The 23,314-nt window shown below is 39.1% G+C and overlaps 2 protein-coding genes across 3 annotated transcripts; one reads left to right on the top strand and one right to left on the bottom strand.

Moving 5' to 3' along the window:
• On the top strand, window positions 1-3,641 carry LOC148068753 (ankyrin repeat and SOCS box protein 9-like). 2 transcript variants are annotated; one of them, XM_087803432.1, is made up of 7 exons: window positions 1-170; window positions 230-309; window positions 452-559; window positions 1,094-1,244; window positions 1,333-1,467; window positions 2,847-3,038; window positions 3,101-3,641. In XM_087803432.1, the coding sequence occupies exons 1-7, from the start codon at window positions 98-100 to the stop codon at window positions 3,226-3,228; spliced, it is 867 nt and encodes a 288-aa protein (XP_087659558.1). In that variant the 5' UTR covers window positions 1-97; the 3' UTR covers window positions 3,229-3,641. The 2 variants fall into 2 exon arrangements, with proteins under 2 accessions (XP_087659558.1, XP_087659557.1); XM_087803431.1 differs by having other exon boundaries at window positions 1,073-1,244.
• Window positions 3,642-6,237: 2,596 nt separating this feature from the next.
• Window positions 6,238-23,052, bottom strand: mospd2 (motile sperm domain containing 2). The gene is made up of 15 exons (XM_087803430.1): window positions 22,916-23,052; window positions 22,787-22,844; window positions 22,383-22,538; window positions 21,408-21,494; window positions 20,888-21,042; window positions 19,674-19,734; window positions 19,556-19,594; window positions 19,350-19,474; window positions 17,731-17,904; window positions 12,211-12,326; window positions 9,608-9,701; window positions 8,507-8,603; window positions 8,297-8,414; window positions 8,126-8,228; window positions 6,238-6,725 (listed from the first exon to the last, which is right to left on the bottom strand). Exons 1-15 carry the CDS (start codon window positions 22,946-22,948, stop codon window positions 6,579-6,581), a joined length of 1,563 nt encoding a protein of 520 aa, XP_087659556.1. The 5' UTR covers window positions 22,949-23,052; the 3' UTR covers window positions 6,238-6,578.
• Window positions 23,053-23,314: the final 262 nt, after the last annotated feature.

The raw sequence follows: 23,314 nt of genomic DNA, 5'->3' as shown, positions 1-23,314 counted from the left end.
TCCTGCAGGGCAAATACTTTGCCTGACAGGAAATGATGTCACGGCTGCACAAAAAGTTGCTGAGATGTGTTTTTAAAGAGCTGCTGGAACACTAGAGATGTCTGCCGGTGAGGGAGCGAGGCGGCGGGGGAACCAGGCTCCTTGTTTCTTCTCCAACCCTTTGATGAGCGGTGAGTAGCAGCCGACACACTCTTGCTTTCAGAGCTTCACAAGAGTGTGTGCTACACAGATGTGGAGTCTGACTGGTCACCCATTCATGATGCTGCCTTCAACGGACGATTGCTGGCTCTGCAGAAACTCCTCGCTCAGGTACAGCTACATTTTCATCTACCAGAGTCCTGCTAACCAAGAAGTCCAGAATGCATTCCAAACCGGACATGCCACACGGGCGAATCATTACACATCACTGCTCACATGAATCATCGATCAAACCTAAGACCTCTCTTAACAGGGCACCTGCGTGAATCTGAGCACCGTGGACCAGGTGACCCCTCTACATGCCGCCTGTGTACAGGGACACACAGCCTGTGCTAAACTGCTGCTGGAAAACGGTGCAAATGTCAGTAAGAAAAAGCTTTTATGGGTGGTTGAGTAAAAGTTAATTATGAAACTCTAGATGTGTAAGATATTAACCAAAATCATCCTCATATACTCATTGTCAAACACAACCTCCTGAAAATATCAAGTGTTATCATAGAAAAACTTCTAAAAGCAAATTCCTTGCAATTTACTGTAGACTGGAAGGTATTTACGTCTGGATCTGATACACAACTTAGAAAATAACATTTTTAGGTGATCAAAGGACCGGAACATGTGACTGACAGGTGTGTTTTTTTGCCCAGGTACTTCCTTTTACAATAATTATTCAGACAATACATATCACTTAATGTCTGTAGGGCTGAGTTTGAGGTTAGGGTTTTGACTGTGGAGAAACCAGAGAGCTGTCTCTGGGTGAAAAAGAAGCAATTGTGAAGCTGAGAGAAGATGGAAAGTCAACCCGAGCCATTGGATATATAACACAGGTGGTCATAATGTTGTCACATCAACAACCTCCATATCAATGATTCAACAGGCTCTGCTGGTGTCTCTCCAGGTGAACCTGGCCACGGTGGACGGACACACAGCTCTGTCCCAGGCATGCGGCGGAGGACGTATGAGTTGTGCGACGCTGCTGCTGCAGCACGACGCCTCACCCAGCGGGTCCAGTCCGTCCAACTCCCCCATCCACTTGGCTGCTGCCAAAGGTCAGAGGTCACACGGACGCATCACGCTTCTCCAACAAGTCACAGTGATAAATAAAATCCCTGATCCGGCTCTGATGAACTCTCTCAGGTCACGCCGACTGTATGGAGTCTCTTGTTCAGCACGGCGCTGACGTAGACCAGTGTGTCAATCCATCAGGGACACCTCTGTATGTGGCCTGTTCCAACCAGCATCTGACTGCTGCCGAGAAACTGCTTCAACTGGGTGACTGTCCCCGTCTGACCCCCTTACCACATTCACATTTCACACGTGCAAAGTCACATCATTTGGAAATAATTGAGGGATTGAAAAAGGAAAATAATTGTAGGGATAGTTATTCTTGTTTCTACAATTCATTAGTATTTTCGTTAATGTTTCCAAGTTAATTTATTTGTTTTATTCATTAACATGTTTCTTCTGATTACTGTATGGCACTTCTATTATTCCATAAAAAATATTTAAAATGTTTTTAATGGAAAAATGGTAAACTATTATCTGTCACCTTTGGTATAAATCCTTTTAGCATCAATTACGTTCACAACATTCAGCGATTATTGAGAGGAATTAAAAACAATACGAGTCAAGACATTACAACGTGATTGTGACACACATGACTTTTTACCACCCCATTTAATCTATTGGAGAGATAAACCTATTTCAGAACATTCAATGGTTTCCTTTGTAACAAAATGTTTTGAATTTATTTAAATTGATTTGATTTAAATTTACATTACAGTATAAAAAAAAGACTACTGTCTTATTACCAGAAACACATTGAGACCTTAGCAGATATTACACTGAAAGAAACAGAGTCTTTGTCAGGGAGTGGTAGAAAAACTACTGTAATACCGTAAATTACGACGTATTTACACTAAATCGAACTTGTATTTTGAAAAACAAAGACAGACAGAAAAACGGATGGATGGATGGATGGATGGGCTGGCTCTGAGGTCTGTTGATCAGAATCTACTGATGGTTCCTCGCACACGGCTCAGGACCAGAGGAGAGAAATCCTTCCAGGCTGTTGCTCCTAAGCTTTGGAACGATCTTCCTCTCTCTTTGCGCTTGATGGAGTCTACTGACTCCTTCAAGAAACATCTTAAGACGTTTTTATTTGTTCAGGCTTTTCCTTGATTTTCTGGAACTCCTGTGTTTATCTCTGTGTTATCTTGACCTTTTTAGTATATCTTTAAAGTATATACTTTATTGAATATTGTTTTGATTGTTTAAGCGCTTTGTGACCCTGGTCTGGAAAAGCGCTATACAAATAAAAATGACTTATTTACTTACTATGGATGGATGGATGGATGTATGGATGGATAGATGGATGGATAGATGGATAGATAGATGACAGTTTTCACTGTCATCATCATACAGTTTAGTATAAGGAGAATCATTATTCAAATAAATCAAATTTGGTTTACAAAACAATATTTTGCTTGAATACAGAAAATATATGTACAAAATGATTTTGTGATCTGTTTCACAACACTTCAATTAACAGTTTTTTTTCTTGAATAGAGCTTGAATACACATGGATTTGATGTGCTTTGCTGTCATTTGTCATCACAAACTTCTATCATTAGCTGTGACCTCTTCTTCAGGTGCTAGTGTGAACACACAGACATCAGGTGACTCACCTCTGCACATCGCTGCTCGTCTGTCCTACCCAAAGATGGTGTCCCTCCTGCTCAGCCACGGGGCGGACGCCTACCTCAGGAACCCGACTGGGAAACTCCCCCTGGACCTGGCCCCCCCGGGCAGCCTGGCGGACCAGCTGCTCAGACAAACTAGAGGTATTTCATCCACAGTGAAGCAGTAACTTGAGCTAACCTCTTCTTGTCCGGCCTCCACCCAGGAGTGCCGGCTCTGATGCAGCTGTGCAGGCTGTTCATCAGGAGAAGTGTAGGGAAGATGAGGCTGAGCAGGATTCATGAGCTCCATCTCCCCACAGAGCTAAAACTCTATCTTCTCTTCCAGAGCTGAAGAGGTAGATCAGTCAGCAGAGGGTGCACTTGCTTTGTCCCAGTTTCATCGAGCGAGAGGCGGGGGACACCCTGAACAGGAAGCCAGACTGTGGCAGGACACACAAAGACATAGAACAATTCACACACACTCTTACAATTTCCCCAAGTTACCGATCAACCTCTGGAAGTTTTCCAACTGTGGGAGGAAACTGAAGTGCCCGGAGTAAACCCACGCAACACGGTTAGAACATACAAACTCCAATTCAAAAATCCTTTTTTACATTTAGAAATAAAAAATTGAAGTTTGACGAAACCACATTTTTTTTAAAAGCTTCATATCTCACAAATACTGATGTGATTCTAAAGAAAATTATGTATTTTGTAGCTGAGAAATATTTATGTGTTTGTGTAGAATAAAGAATATAAAAATTGGCATTGTATATATTTATATTTTTAATCACAAAATGACTCAAATTAAAGTGCTTCCGCTATCTTTTATTTGCATTCCTCATTCATCGTTTACAGGTGTATTGTGTCCATCCCATTATCAGCCATGACTAAGACATTACACAATTTCATGAAACTGTCTAATAACAATAAATAATATTAAGCTTACCACGCAAATAGATGGATGAATCCTCGTGTAGCAAACACATCATTTGCATGTGTAGCATATGCTACTTTACACACAGGAGCATAAAATGAACAACATAGTTTCGCTACGAAAAATAGTGACTCACATTTAGTAACTCTTAACTTACATGATAGTACAACTATTAATTTTGCTGCTCTTTCCCTATTATGGACGCAAATACTAAACTATACAATCAACGCAGGAGTTAGCGTTAGCATAAATGCTAATGCTGTTCTGAATTCAGCTCACCAATCAAAATGGATGAATCCTAATGTAGCTTGTTAGCTCATATCAGATTTAACACACATTAGCTGAAGCTGAACAATTTAATTACACAACAAAAAATAGATAGATATGTAAAAAGATTTTTAGTAATGTACATGATAGGACAACTATTGCTTTTGTTTATTCCCTATTATGATTGTAAATACTGACCTTTAGCTTAAAAGCGGAAGTTATAATTAGCATAAATGCTAATGCTGTTCTGAACTCAGCTCACCAATAAAAGATGGATAAATCATTATGTAGGAAGTGTATCATTAGCACAAATACTATTTAACACACATTAACTAAAATTGAACAACTTTTGAATTTAGATATTAAGTAACTCAGATAACAGTACAACAAATTTTTTTGCATGTACCCTATAATGGTTGTAAATACAGAACTTTAGCTCTCAAGTGGAAGTTATCATTAGCATCAATGCTAATATTATAGGACTTAAAACAAGCTTAAAACTCACCAAACGAATTGATACAAAAATAAGTGTTTAAACAAACTAAAAACTTAATATTTACACTACATTAAAATGTGATCCTCAAACAACAGCGCAGCTTTTGTTTCATGTTTGCAATAAAACACGTAAACATTGAATATTAAATACAAAAAACCCACAGTGGAAGTTAGAAAAGCTGCCAACGTTAGCACAAAGTATAACATTCAAGCTTTGAACTGGTTTGATGATAAGACATGAATTGATTCAATTCTAATAGTTTCAAAACATATAAAGTGTATTGTATCTGAATTTGCTCCCAGGTTCCTCAGCACTGAGATGAAGGAGGAGACATTGTAAGTTCTCTACAGTTAATGATGATGTTTTAATGACTTCATCAACAGGATGTCCAGCAGGTCAATAGCAACACTTGTTGGACTCGTTCACAGCGTCTTGTCGAAGGCGTCGCTCATTTATTCCTCATCGACTCTCTGTTCAAGTCCGCTCTAAATCATCACCAGCGCCCCCCGGCTGCTCAGCCCGTCTTCGATTCGACCGCCGTTTGAATGTTGGATCAATGAGGTGGAGGGTCTTCCTCCATCTCCTGTCATTAGTGGCCACCGGAGGATCAGGCTTGGAAAAGATCCATCACTGTGATTATGACTCACAAAAACAGAAGAATCCTTCAGAGCCGCTGAAGGAGAACCAACCATTCACAGCTTAAAACGCCAGTGTTGATAATTAAGCCACCATTAGTTCACTCATTATTTCCTGCCGTGCTCAATGACTGAACCAGGATCAGTCCATGTGTGGTGGTTCATCTCCTGATTACCGGGACTGGATCTTGTTATAGATATCAGAGCACCACGCTGGGCTACGAGCGCCGCGTCCAAGTCCTCGCCGAGTAATTGCTTTGGTATTTTTAGTTTGTCCATTAAAGTAAATAGAAGAGATAGTGAGGAGAGATCTCAGCGGTGCGGCGTGAAGGTTGAGAAGGTCAGGCGCCGTCTTGACTTTAATTAAACGTTTCTCCGCTAATGATGGTTATTAAAGTCTGTTCATACTCGTGCTGGGTTTGGACAATCATTGTTGTGTTTTTAATAATCTACCGTCGGTCTGCCTCACACTCTTCTTTGAGATAGTTATCATCTAAAGAGCCACGAAACACTCAGAGTTTAATTGTAACAGCCGTCTTGTGTAGCAGCGTTTTCTCAGCTGCTTATCCATGGTGAGGTTTTGATTCTTATTTCCAAAGACACGACCTTGTCAAGGTCATTTTAAATCACAGAGAATACACAAATGTAAATATGTTAATATGCCGTTAATGTACTGGATCGGACTCAAGTCTTGCTCCCAGAGTGAAATTTAAAATACATTTTCAAACACCAGTAAATTCAATTTCTAAACTGCTCTGGTAAAAATGTTTCGTTCTCCCAGCTCGATGTTCTTTGTCTTTAAAGATGTATTCACACGATCGATGGACTGATGAAGCTTCATGACGCAGATTCAAGTTGTTTAGAGGTCAGTAGGTGGCGACGTTAGTTTAAAAATCATGTGACATTACATTAGAACAGAACAAAGGAGTGCAGATATTGCCATCTAGTGGACTCTGAAAGTATTGACACTGCATCTGAATCTGTGACACAATGAAGAATGATTTTAAATCCAGTCACTGCCAAACATTTGTACTTTGGAAAAAGAAGTTTATTTACAGGCTTTGGAATTATATAAAATGTTTTATCATGATCACAAAAGTATCAAATATTACCTACATGTCGTCACCTTTACAATAAATAACCCATTTATTCTCCTCCATTACAGTCTATAAAAATACAGGATTCATTTTTCTCAACGTTAAAAAGAGTCTCTTCATCCTTAAGTGCTGGAAACCGAGTCCCACCCCAAGTGTGGTCAGGCGGTCAGGGTGAGAGGAGGACGGGGTTAGCTTTGCCCCCCTGAACCGCCCCCTAAGGTGGACACCGTGTCCAGGCTTGTGGAGAGCCGAAGCAGGCGGTCGAGTTGGTCAGCGCCGGTCCAGAGCCATCACGTAGACGCACCATATATTGAAGGCCGTGAGGATCAGAACCAGCCCAATGATCACCTTCTGAAACCACAGCACTGTGCCCAGCTTGTGCTCTAACCTGGCCGTGTAGGCGTTCAACCGCAGGAGCTGAGGAGGGACACGAGCGACATGAGTTAAACGACAATTACAGAAGGTCGAAAAACAGCATCCATCATGCACTGCAACAGTTAAGATTGGACATGTCTTATTGTTTCGCTGATGGTCAGCTTCAATAAACGTTTGCTTGTATTTTTGTTTTTCTCCCACTGTGACCGAGTCTGACTCTGAAACATCCCAAGAGATTTTTGGAATTAATTCTGACATCTCCCTGTAGGAGAAGCCACAGCAGATGAACCTCTGTTGTGTCCATTCATTCTCTACTGGCACTGTTAGGACGGACTTTTCTCACCAGGAGCACAACAGGAAAGATAGTCAATAACTGCAGGCATTCAAAGGAATGTTCAAGCACAAGGTGTTTTTAAAAGTCAAACATTGTCGGCTCGTGTAATTGTTCTTTTGCTCCGCAAACACAACACATTTTTCAAAAATATCATCTCTCAGAACATTTTGACCAAAATATTTCAAGATAATCGCCTAAAATCGGAACATTTATTCAATCCGTTTGTTTAATTCAATTATACTTCACACTCTTACACAATATATACACACTTACACGCAAGATACAGACAAAACCACTCACTGACACATAAATACACACACACACATTCAACACAGACACACAAACATAAAACACACGCTGTCACACAAGATTCAGTCACAAAAAAAAAGATGAAACAAATGTCACTAGAACACAAGACGCATGCTTCACACAAACACACACAGAGACAGACAAAGACACTCATGGTCCGCACACACTACCTAAACACATTGTCCACACACGCACAAAATACAAAGACAAACACAATGTCTATAAACACACACAATAGACAAACAAACATGTTACCATATACAATCAAACACACTGTCCTCACACACAAAATACACATACACTGTCCATAAACACACACAATACACAAACAAACATGTTACCATATCCAATCAAACACACTGTCCTCACACACAAAATACACATACACCATCCATAAACACACACAATACACAAACAAACATGTTACAATATAGAATCAAAACACACTGTCCTCACACACAAAATACACATACACCATCCATAAACACACAATACACAAAAGCACACAGTACAACACAAAATGCACACAATACAATATACAAACTCACCCAATACACAAAGACACATAACACAATACACACAAACGGACCCACAAGGCTGACTCTCACACACGTCAAGCATGAGGTGAATTGCAGCAGCAGGTACATGGACATCTTGTCACTAATGGGTCTGGAGTCTGAGCAGCACTGACTTCCATTTTGTTTCAACGGTGTAAAATTCAGGTCAGACCCCACCGGCCCGTTTCAACATCCCAGCACTTCCTGGCTGCTAGATAAACCACAGGAACTCCTTCACTCACCGCTGTGCTCAATTCCTGCTGCCTGCCGACTCCCGTCTCGTCAGGGTCGCTCCCGAGAGAACCAGCTGATGGTTTGACGCTCTCCAGAACATGACAGCGCAGTCTGTGGAAGACACAATCTAATGAGCCGCGAGCGAAAACATCTTCCTGGAAGAAGTGTTTCCACACAACCTGTGTTCCATGATCTTGTTCTTGGGCACTTCTCTCCAGAACTGAGCCAACTCTTGTCCCGTGTTGTCCATCTCGGCCGCCATGATCAGGAACCGGTCCTGAGGTGACGCCTGAGAGCCTGTAAACACCACCGACCAGCGTCACTTTGACGGCTCCGGCTCGTGGACTCACTCACGTCACTTATTAATCCTGAACCAGCAGTTGCTTTACCTCCATGTAGAGACACCACGATGTCCACTGAGGCTCCTGCTTCACAGAAGCTGCTGCTCGGCTTCACTCGGTACTTCTCAGGAGCCGTGGTTCTCACCTGGACAGCACATATATATTACATTTTTTTAGTTTTCTTCTTCCTAAAAACACTGTTAAAAATAATAATAAACTTTTTTTTTAAATATTCATTATGTCCATGAAAACATAGCGTTCACTTAAATTAACATAATAATACAACTTTAATTCTGGGTTACTACAGCTTATGGTTAATTCAAAACTGTTTTAATACTTTTTTTTTTTTAACTTTTGGAAATGAAATTCAAAACCCACTTGACGATCAACTTTAATTGGAAACAAAAACCCACTTCAATTAAAATAGTGTTTAATTAATTGGAAATAATTATTAAAAATAAATAAGCAAGATTCTATGTTACTTTTAAATATCTAAATATCTGTTAATGTTTATTTTATCATGTGTTTTTTTAAATCGTTAAATATTATTTAATTCATTTAATCCCAATTAGCAGACTTCCTAAATGAAATATCTGTATCCCGAAAAGCTGATGCTGTATCATGAGTCCATCACGACTGTTCATCAGTTACATTTTTTTCTCCACTTTCTCCAAATATTCATAAATGTTCCAGTCCAGTTGTTTTACCATTATAACAAAAGTTAAAAGTAAAACTCAAACCAAAAACTTGCCTTTATAAAACTGGAGAAAATTAACCACATTTCAATTAAAGGTGAGTTAGGTAACTCTCAAAACGTTGTGAGCAAGCTATGGATGATGGGCAGTCAAGTTTGATTGCCATATAACCATCCAATCATTTCAAACTAGTTATTTTAAACTAGTTTCACAGACTTTATAATTTACAGGTGACTCAAATGTTTGAGTTAAAGCAACAAGTGAAATATATTCACAGGGTACGTTTATCTAAATATATGCGATATATGGTTGGAAAAACAATGTATGAACACAACATGCAAGAAAACTAAACACAAGAATGTGCATTTTGACAGATAGAATTGAGCAAGGCCATTATTCGTTGAAAACACAACCGAGCTTGCAACACACATCATTATAAAGTCTCCACACTGACCTTGAATGCCAGTTGACTTTTAGTTACATTGCTCAGGATAATGAGGCTTTTCCTCTCCGTGTCTCCGGAGCCGAAGCTGAGCTCCTCTGCAGGGCTGCAGGGAGGCAGGAGGAAAAAAACACAATGTAAATGGTGTGACAGCTACAACTGGATTAAGAAGGCGGCTGGCATTCGACACACTTATTTATTCCACAGCACGGCTGGCTGGGCGGTCCTGGACAGAATAAACTAAAAGATCCTTGTCGCGCCTCCAGGAAGTGTAGATCTGATAAATGTTTCTTGTTTTGTTTAACTGTTGACTTGACGAAACAGAAAAAAACACAGATATACGAGCGGCTGATCTGAGGTAGGGTCGTGGGGGCAGCAGTCGAAGGAAGAAGCCCAGGCATTTTGCGAACTCTGACCCAAACCAGCAGGGGTACTGGCAAGATATTATACCTATCACGATGCAGGAGCAAGAATACGACACATTGCTGAAGTAACAAGGATTTATCTGTATTAGGGTTGTCCTAGTACTTGACTCGGTGTTGCAGAATTTACAGACCGGTTGACTCTTGACGAAGACATAACTGCTTTTTGTTTTAAAACCAAAATATGCATCTGCATTTAAAGCTAGTAAAGTCAACTGTATGCCCTTGTCCTCAGTCATCATCGAGATCTCATGGGATTACATTTTTTCTTTCAGCAGGACAACTAGTGGCCAGAAGTGGAATTGCAACACAAAAAGGAACAAACGTCTAAGGCTAAGGGCGTCATAGCTCAGATGGTAGAGTGGTTGCCTGCAGTCCAAAAGGTTGCAGGTTCAATCCCAGCTCCAGACAAGCTTGTGTCGTTGTGTCCCTGAGCAAGTGAATATTTGCAGTTGTAAATAAAAAGATTTACATAATTTACATAAATATTAACCTTAAATGAACCACAATAAAAAAAATGTAAACCAAAAATAAAAAAGAATTTATTAAAAAAAAAATGTTATATATTGATACAGTGCTGATATTGATAACATATGGGGGAAAATATATCATGATATATCAGTGAATTAATATTTTCTCACAGCCATGTAATCCAGGAGACATGACAAGTCACTGTGAGAGTTTCTACTCCTAGATGTTGTTCAACAACTAACATTTCAGAGCCGTGACAGTTGAAGATGTTCAGCAGCTTGTTAAACAGATGCTGCGATTCTCAAGACCAGTGGGACCATTTTTTTTTTCATCCTTAAATATCCTGCTTGTTTTGTCATGCTGCATAAAAAGCCGACGCATCTGCGCTCAGGAAACCTTCAGCTAACAGATGATCAAAGAGACCCCCCCCCCCCCAACTCTCCTTGGACGGCCCCCAGCCTCGAGTCAGGACAGACCCAGCTTATGAACGTAATTGCATTTAAGACTCATTCAAATCTGTTTTTCCACCATAATTCATAGCCGAGGGCTGTCAAAAATCCCACATCAAAGCCGGAGCCTTGTTTAAAAACAGACACTGTTCACGGAGCCACCAAGGAAAACCGTTCAGCTGCTGCTGCAACACCATGCCAGGAGTTGATCTTATTTTAAGGTCACCATCATTTGCAATTGAAGATTTTCTCCCCTGACGCACCGATTCCCTCTGTTAAATACCAACTATAGATGTCCTCGTTTGTAGACTGTCGGGAAGATTGGAGGTCACACCTGACGCCACACTTAAGTGGATTATTGATCAGCGGCTGCCACCGATTACTGTATCAGTTACAGATTAACGCCTCCACTCAATGATCAATAGACCTTATTAATCAATGTCCTCAGCAGGGCAATAGACGCAGCATTTTGCCGATGAGTCCACCGAAAATAGGAAAACTGGAGTTTTTTAAAAAAGCAGAAGACAAAAGTCCAAAACTAAAACTCTACAGTCATACTTGGAGACTGTTCATGAATAATAGAAATATATAAAAACTATGGTTGTTAGTTTCTACATGATCTACGACCCTTTTGAGGGCCACATAAGGGTTACTAGGGGTCAATGACAACAATAAAATGTATATTCATTTTTATTGTTTACCTTCAACATTGTCCCTTAGATGTGTGTGAAAAATCTGGTTCAATTTCAGGGATGCTGTAGATGACCATCTGAATTAAGAAATCTTTTGAAGGATTCCCTCGAGAGACAATAGCTCTAGTCACTTGCTAATGTATGTTCAAGCAAGTTCCAGAACACGACTGTCGTCTGCCGTCACTATTGGGATCATCACGATCAATATTTCAAAGGGGAAAAGAAAATGTAATGCTTGTACATTTAGATTTTTTGTCGTTCTCTATTTGCATGATTTCATTAGTCAAAAGAAAAATTAAATACTTAAGTATATAAACACTTAATTATCTAAATATTTGTGTTTCAACAGACTTAATTCTGTGTATGGAATATTGTATTTAATAAATTTAATAATTTAATAATAATAATAATACACACTTTATAATAATATAATGATTGTTTTTTGTATATCCAGGTTGTCATGTTTTTTTTAGCATCAATCTAGTTGTCTTTTCAATTCTTAAACGAATAGATCCCATTAGTGCGACTTTAATATTGAATTTTTTGTGTTCAGTTCATCAAATTGTTTCTTGAACATTTACCTGATGTCCAGCAATGCACCTTTGAACGTTGTGAGCGGCTTCCTGGCTCCTCTGACCCTTGAGCTCTCCGATTTTTCGCTCTCATCCGTCTTCGAACCGTCGTCCAGGAAATTCACCTGAAGCGACAAAAGACCACTTCATCAACGATCATGCAGAGGAGCGGCCATCTTGTTTTATCATAGACTATTGAGTCGGTCATCAAGATTGTATGTGGCACCTCAATGACCTGGTTAGTTGATTACGAACTCACTTGTGACTGCGGAAGACCTCACTATCGGACACAAACTTTGGCCTACATCCGTCCGAAGACACAAAACAGCTGACAGGAAGGAAAAAGTGGAACAAACCGATTATCGCTGTGCAAATTAGGGAATTGATGCTTAAGGTCTCGGCCCTGCAGGCGGAACAACAATTTCGGTCAACATTGAGCACACGAGGGAGATGAAGGTGAGAAAGAGGAGGCGCTTATCGTTTAAGTGAGACGGCGTAATTCCCATGCAATGAAGACATCAAGAAAGGACTGCAGTCAAAGCATTTATTTATCTTGGAGTGCACAACCAACACAAAAACATTAAAACATGGAGAAATGTAATTTAGAAATATGAAATAAAGGTTACAGCATGAATGTAGTCTGAGGCACTTCCTCTATGGACCTATGGACCAGTGACTGTGACACACATGTCAAATACACATTCATTAAAGATTATGATACATTAATAAAGTTAAAGACATTATTGCATTTGGCAAATCATGTGAGGCAACTTATAACAAGGTTTACGAAGTATAGTAGTGGGCTTTTTAAACAATATTTAATTACAGTTATAAAGGTTATAATGTGTATGTGTTCTGTAACCAGCGACCTTCTGTCAAACAGACTCGTCAAGTTCAAACTACAATCACATGTAACATTAAATTTAAACCTGGAGTGTGACCTGGGGCCATTTGCATTAATAATAAAAAAAAAGCTCATACATTTTGTGTGTGTGTGTGTTGAACTGGTTGATGATATAAAAGCTTATAAAAACTCTATGGTTGATGTCCTGCTCATTTTCACTTCAGTCAATATGGTCTTCTTAGACAAAAAAAACAACAAAGAATAATCCTTCAATTTTACACATTTCCAAAAAATACATTAGTTATCAATGTAAACATCAGTTGTTTTAAACCAACGATATGTAAGACTAGTTACTAGGTACAAAGATTATAATTTTTTTACTGAAATTTTAAAAAGGGCAAATAACAAATTCAGATTCAAAAATATTTTCTTTGGTAAAAACCGACGTGAAAAAACACTTCCTTATCATTTGTTTATGCTCTTGGGAGTGATTACATCGGTTTAGTTGTTACGCTTTCAGTTTTGTGGCTGTTGTTTTCCCCGCAGGCCCATCATAATAAACCTTTTAAATACATTATGAATGTGCTCATAATGTCACTTGTGTGTGCTCATAATGAAATGAAAGTGTTACCAAAAACAATACGTAAAAACAAAGTTTACACGTTTATGTAGAACACAAAGATGAAATGCTAACATTGAAGAATGTTATATTTAAAATGGTTGGAGTGTTGATTTGGCACATGTAAAAACAATCGTCAGGCACTCTTAAGTTATTCCTCAATGAGGAATTGAAATGTTTCATTAATACAGCATTCGATTTTTAGCGTCAGGTGAAAGTAGACCTGAGCGAAGGTTTGAAATGATCAGGTCTCCTCTGAGGAGGTCAAGTAACAAACAAAAAGGTGGAGCATCAACTCGACTCCACCTGATCATATCAGTGAGGGATTGATTTCGGGGTGGGGGGGGGGGGGTCAATTTAAAAGGTGGCGTCCAGGACGGGTGGAGGGGCCGTGACTGAGAGGGAGGTGAACTCACGACCGTTGCACTCACGAATGCACCTGCCTCTGCAGCCTGAACTCTCCTGGACACTGAGCTCCATGTGTGATCCCACACTGCCTTACCACCACCAGCCCTTGTTTCAAAACAGAGAGAGAGGCAATTAGCTTCTCAGAGCCATCAAGTTATCGGCACAGAGCTGCTGGAGTCCAGAAGAAGTCATGCGGGGACTTGTTGGGGGTGGAGAGACGGGCTCGAAGGGGCAGACAGACTGGTTTGAGCACAAAGGGGAAGGCACAGGGAGGAGACACGACTTAGAATGCCAGTTTTCTATGAGGTGAAAGATTTGAAAAACATTCAATAATCACAAGCATTCAATCCATTAAAGCCTGTTTTTAAACGGTTCGACTCAACTTTCGGGATTGCAGGCTACACTAATCCTGCTCAGTCGTCCACTCATTAATTGTACTAACACATTCCTCTGTGGCCCAACTGTAATGAGAATTTTAATCTCCATCCACCTCTACAATTACCTCCACAACATTGCAGTTCATCTTAAAGGTAGAGTAGAATCATTTTATATATTGCTAAATTTCACACTTTGATTATAGCTAATTGAATTATATGCTCAAACATTTTAGTCAGCCTTTGGACAAACACTACTTTAAAAATAACGTTCAATTATGTATAGCTGTAAGCTATAATTATTATTAAAGATATATCAATCAAACTTTTCCGATGAGCCATGAGAAAGTTTAAAATACTGCAAGTTCCTGTAAGGCTAAAATAGTTAATCTACTGTATATCATTTCATATTATAGACATCAAATCATAAAAAACTATGGACAGATTTTGTAAAAAAGACATATTAAAAATGTGTGTTCCAAGTTCTTTCACTTTTTCAATTGAACATTTATGCTGGGAAACTTGATGTGTGGTTTCATGCAACACTCTAAATAGAGGGGGTTAGACTTTTCAAATAAAAATACAGCTTGATAACAACGATCTAAAGAACATCCACTCCAACGTATTAAACATCTAAACTGATAGAATGTAAAGTAGGCAGAGAATTATGATATTTCTTGTATGACAATTTTAGCAAAAAGCATTTTAATTTCGCCTTATAACACAAGACACTCCCTGTTTTTCAAAGCACATTAAGGTAGATGTCCGTAGAATTCCCTTCCAAAATTGGGTTCAAGAAAAAAAAGGTTGACAGCTCAGCAGAATTCGAAGGCGACCTTTCTTATCTTAAGATTTAAACGTCTCATTTTTTATTTAATTGATCAAGATTTTCAATTAATTTTTTTTTATTCTTTAAACTGGCCTGAACATAGTTATTTCCAACAATAACAATACCATCGGGTATTTGATCGATTTATGTTTTGATACACTTAAAAATCAGTATTAAAAGAACCATAAACCCATAAGCATTTTAATTTCTTGTAGGCTGCTTAAAATTGAGCTGAACAAAACTAGCCCCTGTGAACACACCTAAAACCTGGAAGTCAGGTGGGTTATTGTGTGTGGAGGCTACAATAACCTGCATTTTCCCACACTATTCTGAAACCAGATGCTCTGTGCCGACCCAAATGTTTGGATATCTTATCACCCTGAAGGGATTTGGCTTCACAGTTTTGCATGTCCTTAATAGAATAACTGAACATTCGAGCCTCAACCGCTCTGAAGTGAATTACAGAAAACTCCCTCATTTTAATATAGCAATATCATTAATTTAACAGACTGTTTTTTTTCCCCAGAAGATACACTCAAATGCCTCCCAAACGAAGTAATTGGACTCATTTCTGTTTATCGTTCAATCACATTAACATGGAGAATAACTAGCCGAGCAGCATGCGTCAGATCTGCGTTACTGCTCTGCAAGTTGAAATCTGCCGGGCATGACTAATGTAAATCCACAGTCAGAGCTGTGTTGCGCACATGAATAGGGACATAAAGTCAATTACAGTAAATATCGCTTCAACTGCTTATTTACTGATACAGAAAAATGTTGAGATGAATACAAATCAGACGTCAGAGTGATGGCAAGAGTGTGCGGCAGGAGTTTTAAACACTCCCGAGGAGGAATAATACGCCCTCCATGTTGGGTGGCGGGTTGAAATGACTCTAAATAGATTAAAGGGAAGGTGAGAGACGTGCAGCTCTGAATGTTGACTTAGCAGATGATGACCACAGAGAAGCTGAGGGAAGCATTGGACCAGTCACCTTCACATAAGATCCTCTAACACGTGTAGATTACTCCGCACTAGAAACACCAGTCAGGCTTGATTCTTTAACTTCTGATTCTCCTCATTAAGCTTCCCTAGCTTCTTAAGGTTATAATATTGTTTATTTGATAGAACATGCAGTGGCCAGAAAAGTGCTTCAATAAAAGCAAAATTAAACACAAAGATGACTTGTTAAAGAAAATCAAAAAAAAAAACTTGCATGTGACTCATGCCTCCTTGATAATTTGCAATTTCATGCTACTAAAATGACCTAATATTCTCTTGCCTTGGTTTCCAGTCCTTAAAAAACTTCTTTGTACATACTTTCTTAACCAAGATCCTAATAAGTCCTAAAGCTAATATCACCCTTTTTCTTTTGAGAAGACAGTGCTCAGCATCTGGAGCAGGGAACTGCTTCTTTCCCACCTCTGACTAATGTACCCATTAAATACATGTATTGTATGTTGTATTGTCGGTAAACTTTCACTCCATTGCTTTGGGTAATGACAGTTAAAGAAAAGAAGCAGTTTTTTCAATTCTCTGACACTGATTACATACATATATATTCTAATCTAGATTTATTTGGATTGTGCTGCTGAAAAACTGTTGAGATGGTGTTTGACTGACTTGCATTAAAAGACATTTTAAACATTATAACCGAGTAAGAAGTGTAAACAGACATGAATAATGAAAGTGAGATAATAAATTCAACCCATTTGACATATTTACAAAAACAACAGTTTATCCCTCGAGGAGTTTTTAGCTTTAGTGGTAGGACTTGAAATATTGTTGAACTGAAACTTAATGCATAACTTAAACACGGAAAAATCTCCTCCAGGGATCAACAAAGCATCCATCTATCCATCCATCTATAAGCCTCTCTTCTAACTCAAATAAAAAAACATACACACTGACCTTCTAACTCAATCAACACACTCTTTATCCCATTCCCTCCCAGTGAAATCATCAAGAAAATACAAGGAAAAAAATATTATGGATGTCAACAAACCGTGACGTCAAATACCAGTAAAGCTGAGGTCGAAGGAAAAGAATTTGATAGCAGTGTTTGTTGAAGGAGAAAAAACATAGAGATAGTGAAGATAGATCGGGCGTCCAAGAATGACCGTATCAGCATCAGACTCATACTGTTAAGTTATATATTCTTTCGGCTGAGTTCCTTGAAAGCTGAAAGATTTCGGACACTTTCGTGATTGATTTTGACCCCCCTGACCTAGATGGAATAAAGCTTTGAGGAATCCTGGTCATTAGAAACAAGTCTTGTCGACGGCAACAGGTTTGAGAGTAAAGAAGACTTGATTATTTTTATCATCCCCCTGGATTGAAGTCCAACTCTGCGTGTTGTTAACAGAAGAAACTGGCAAAACGATTGTTGGATCACAGACAGGGAGGTGAAAGGGAGGGGGGGAGGCGTGTTAATGAGTCGGGGAAGATTGAAAATACCTTTTTGGGCCTCACTGCAGTCTCGGAGTTGTAGCTGGACTCCAGGGCGTCTTTGCTCTCAGTTTCCCCCTCTTTACTCTCCGTGTCATCTTCGCTAACAATCGGCCCGTTTTCACAGATTGGAGTCTGGAAGTCGTCGTCGGTGAGCGGAGGGTAGCTGTACTTGAAGGGGTCCTGGAATTGAGAAGGAAAAGTTAATAACAGCATGAGTTAAAATGTGAAATGTATAATGTTACTTTCAATAAATAGTTGAATTATCTTATTGGGAGGGTCATAGCTCAGAGGGTAGAGTGGTTGACTTGTGGTCTGAGAGGTTGCAGGTTCAATCCTAGTTCCGGATGAGATTGTGGCATCGTGTCCCTGAGCAAGACACCTTACCCCGATTGCTCCTAATGGTTGAGTTGGTGCGCTGCGTCACAGCCTACTCCCATCAATGTGTGAATGGGTGAATGAGTAACTTAGTGTAAAGCACTTTGAGTACTGAGTAAGCATAGAAAGCGCTATAAAAGTAAGAGCCATTTGCCATTTACAGTTTGACAGTTTCTTCTCAAAGCAAATAAACACAAATAACTGTAGTCACATGACCAGAGCAGCAGCATTCCACCTTTACCGGCACCCTCAGCCAGCATGCTGTCACAGACTTGGTTATTTTGACAAGTTAGTTAAACATAGCCAACTTTCCTTCAACATCAGAGTTCATTTGGATTTTATGGTTAGTGGCAGTTAATAACTGTATGCATACTTCTTCTCTAGCTGTGACTTCAAGTTATCACTCAAAAACCTGAGTGATAACTCGAGGAGTTTTTAGCTTTAGTGGTAGGACTTGAAATATTGTTGAACTGAAACTTAATGCATTACATTCATCCATCTATAAGCCTCTCTTCTAACTCAAATAAAAAAACATACACACTGACCTTCTACCTCAATCAACACACTCTTTATCCCATTCCCTCCCAGTAAACTCATCAAGAAAATACAAGGAAAAAATATTATGGATGTCAACAAACAGAGACGTCAAATAAGAGTAAAGCTGAGGTCGAAGGAAAAGAATTTGATAGCAGTGTTTGTTGAAGGATAAAAAACATAGAGATAGTGAAGATAGATCGGGCGTGATACAATATTTATCTTATTTACCTTACTTTGGCAAAGGAAAGTGACACAAAAACTTGCACGACATAGAATTATATTTAGTCAATACCATAACATAAAAATATCATGAATATCAAACTTTCAGGATTTTATCTCACCATGTCTCAAACATAATTTCCTCTTCCGGATTCACACACACGTCTTTCAATCCTGTGCTTTTCACACTTCATCATGCAAAAGCCGCTTTTGTGTGTGTGTGTGTGTCACTTCGCACAGCGGGAGGGACCATGAGAGTGCAGCTGCGGTCACAAAACTGCTTCAAAAACACCCACTCTTTGTCTAAAACTGCCTCAAACATGAGGCGCTTTAGTTAACCATCTCTGATGATTACAGACTGTTCTGGATTGAAAATTCTGACCTTGATTTGCCAACAAGTCAGACTTTGACAATCCAAAAAATGTTTATCTTGTTACATATAAGCCGATAAACATTTCAGCAACAGTTCACATCATAAACAGGAAGCAACCCACCGTCCCGCCCATGTGCGGTGGCAGGTATTCAAGTCCGATGAAGTTCTGGATCTCACTTCTGGACGCGAACTTGAGCTTGCTGATCGCCTCCGGGCCCAACCATGACTTGACGATCTTCCACGCCGCTAAAGAAGGACACAAATGTGGGTTATATTCGAAAGGTCAAAGAGATATTTTCACAGAATAAAACAGAAGCCTTGTCTGACCGTTCATGATCCAGGGCATGTCAACGATGATCATTTTGGCTGTAAAGTATTAAATAAAATTAAGTCTGCTGAAGCGTGTTAACCTGAAACATGTTCATGAAAAAAACAGGATACTTACATAGAAACTTTGGATAATAGACTTTGAAGCAATTGATAATGTATTTCACAAAGTCCATGTCCTGAAATATGAAAAATATAAAGAAAAGGGGGTTTTACTTAAGACAAGAGAAATTAATTAAAGACAGCAGTTCATTTTAGAGTAACATGAATGCACAAATGTATTTAAGACATGATTACAATCACATCTGAAAAAAAGCCTCAATAGAAATTGATTTCCCCACTGGAGACCATGATGCATCTGAACTTAACAGCATTCATCTTTGACTCCAGCTTCTGCCTAATTGCTTTGAAGCCTTATTGTCATGCAGGAGACTCACTTCCAGGCTGTAATGAGATCTTACCGACTCCAAGCTACGGTCAATAAGACTGCTTCCAACTTAACCCTTTACTGACGCTCCTGTGTCGGCCAACAGGATTCCACATGCCTATATAAATAACCGTCAATCTGGGAAGGTTATCCCTATTTAGCAAATACTAAAACTGTTTGAAAGCAAAAAAACTAGAGCTCAGTATAATAAATACTAAATGACCATTTAGAAAAATCTATGGTTTCTTAAGAAAAGAAAATAAATTGAAAAATGAATTTACTTGAAATAGGTGAATTTTCATGCTGCAGTGATGAGTTCACCAAGGGGTTTGAGTCATTTATGTTGAGTGAGTTGTAGTATGTTTCTTAAATTATATTAAATTAATCGAAATTGAATGTGATTTTACTTGAGTCTCATGCAAATGCATCAGAAAGATTAATTTATAATTTTTCAATGTTAAATAATAGTGAACTAAACGTTTTTTTCAGTCAAGACTATTCTTGTTATAAAGATGAAAAATCCAATTCAATGAATCATCATTCAATCTCACTCACAGCACTTTTTAACTGCCCTACGGCCATAAAATCAAAATAAATCTAGGTCACCTGTATGCAAGTAGCAATAAAAGGGTCAGCTATCAAGTGATTTTACAATTTGTTACGCCTTTTTCATGAATTGTTTGGTTTTAATTTAGTTGTTCTGCCAAGTGACACAGGCCACAGAAAGCCTCTTCAAGCATATTGAGTGTACAGATTAGACGGCCTACTTAAATTGACCAATGGGACTCGAAAGCTACTATAATCTCTTGAGAGAAAGAATGAGTCCCAGCAGGACAAGCACAGAACTACCTGAGGCAGTCTGATGGTGGATATATACAGAGAGACTAAGCAGATAAATGACTTACAATATTTCCAATGCCAGACTCTGCCATGTCAAACACGACCGTCAAGGGCATCCCGGGCTCTTTCTTGGCGTAGCGTTCCAGCCAGAAGGCAACATACTTCTTCTTGTCTATGATCGTCTTGGGATCCTTTACATGTTGCTTCACTTTAAACCAGACTAAGCACAAAAACATGATTGAGTGAGTAACGATAGGTTTACATTGAATCTCTAATAAAATTAACATTCATATTGTAAACAAAAAGACACAGATAATCATTCCTAAATGAGTTTATGACACATAATACAGTGCATTGGCAACCCAGGTTTAAAAACGCTGAATAAAAGAAGGCACTTGTTATTAAATTTGACTAAATCTGTCGCTTAAATGGTTACCGTACAGGATGTGCTTTTCATCAGAACAATTAGAAATGCTGTAAGCGAAACTGACCTCACACTAGCCACAGAGGACTAAACACAATAGTTCAACTAGTCTCTCAAATGTGTGAAAGGTTTCAGGGAGTGTAATTCAATCGTGTACATACAAAGCTTGTTCCCTTCTTTGTCGTAGCCATGGAGGTAAACAGCCCCGCTCTCAAACATCCATTTAGGAATGGTGCTCTCAGAAAGATCTAGGAACAGAATAAAAAAAAAATGTTATCAAACAGGCTGTTTATTACTATTATAAGTACTGTCAAATGTCTGTACACAACAATGATGCGTTTTATTCGTTTCAGTCTTTAATGGAAGTCCTTTTGTACCTAGTTAATTCAGTAATTGCTTCATAATTTATGTCAGTGCTGTTATGCTCACCAAAACTTTATTAAGACTTCGAGCCACATATTTTGACTTCCATGTTAAAAACGAGTAGAACAAGTCTACTGTTCTACTGCTGCATATACAGATAACACCACAACTAATTTACAAATAATACAGCGACAGAATGTGATAATGTTTTGGTTGGTTCGGCATCAAGCAACCACCTAAGCAACCCGGGTTTTGAATCACAGTACTGTTAGATATAATTGGTGAAATATCTATGTTTAAAACAAACCGTTTTCTGAAAGTATCAATTCAATTTATCACTAGAGGCAACAAGCTCTGGACCAGTTTTAGTCAGAGCCTGTTTGAATTGTGTCAGGTGGCCCAGGGCTACAAATCATTTGAACAAGATTAAGTTTCTCCCCCAGCAACTGTCAAGACAAACTGAAATGGTGTTGAGGTTGTAAATGCAGCCAACGGACAGTGAAACAGTGAGGGCTGTCGTGGGTTCCCCCCATTCATGTAATGTTTACACAACAGAACACAACCTTGTTTAAACACTCGGCAGCATAAAGAGACCAATGATCAGCAAAAGCTTGGGTTTTATGACGGTTGCATTTTTAACTAAAACCAAACCTTGTAGTTAACCTTTTAGAGTCAGAGGGTCAATCCGGTATTTGTACACAGGTGAAACCTCTGTCCTACTTTCAAGAAGTGAAATTAAACTTTCTTTTCACCTCATCAGCAGGAACTCTTACCGTTAACGCCAAACTCCTTCCTCCACTGAAAACTATCATCAATCATTTTCAAAGCGTCGTCAACAACATAAATCCTCCATGTCAGGTAACCCTCCACCAGTACGTCATCCTTCTCGAGTCTTTCCACATCCCTGGGGTCATACTTTTCCGCTGAATCTGCAGGGGAAACAAAGACAGTTTATTTCTATTGCTCATGAGGACGTTTTTTACTTTCAGCAAACAACTTCCAATAAAGTTATCATCTACAGAGCCACGAAACACATCGAGTTCAATTGTAACATCATTGTTGTGTAGCAACCTTATCAGGTGCTTATCCATGATGCGGTTTTCATTACTATTACCGAATGAACATCTTGTTATTTAACACCAAATACCTAAATGTTAATATCCACATATGCTGTTACCTTGAAGAAACTCAGCCTTGAATCTTGTCCTTGTCTCCTCAGTTTTCTTCACTAAATCCTGTCATGAAAGTAGCACATATTACAAAGGCACCATAAGAGCCGATGAGATCGAGTTAAAAGTGACATTACCGGCTCTCCGTTCTGCTGATCGTGTTCAGCCATGCTCGACCGTCGCCGGGTTTCCTTCTTCTAACAGTTCCTTGTTGAGCTAGCTACACTTAGCTCGCCTCGGCTAAGATGAATCACGGTAGTGTGTGGAGTTGACGTCCTGCCATTTTGGCTCTAAACCAGACCACGCCTCTCGGTTTGTTTGTCATAACAACTGATACTATCATGAGATCAATTCTTAAAGGACCAGGAAAAAGTCTCCTTTTTACTGGAAACGCAGCACAGACGAGATATTTGTTAGCAATTCACTTTGGCGTTAAATCAGTTGTTGACATATCCAGCTCCCACAATGCACTTCGATGGCTACGTCACGCAGGCGCGACTTATTTAGTCGAGCAAAACTTTTAAATTCAAACACAT

The sequence above is a fragment of the Callionymus lyra genome, chromosome 12 (assembly GCF_982586985.1).
Source record: "Callionymus lyra chromosome 12, fCalLyr1.hap1.1, whole genome shotgun sequence".
Lineage (NCBI taxonomy): Eukaryota > Metazoa > Chordata > Actinopteri > Syngnathiformes > Callionymidae > Callionymus > Callionymus lyra.
This window is presented reverse-complemented; position numbering and strand designations above follow the sequence as displayed.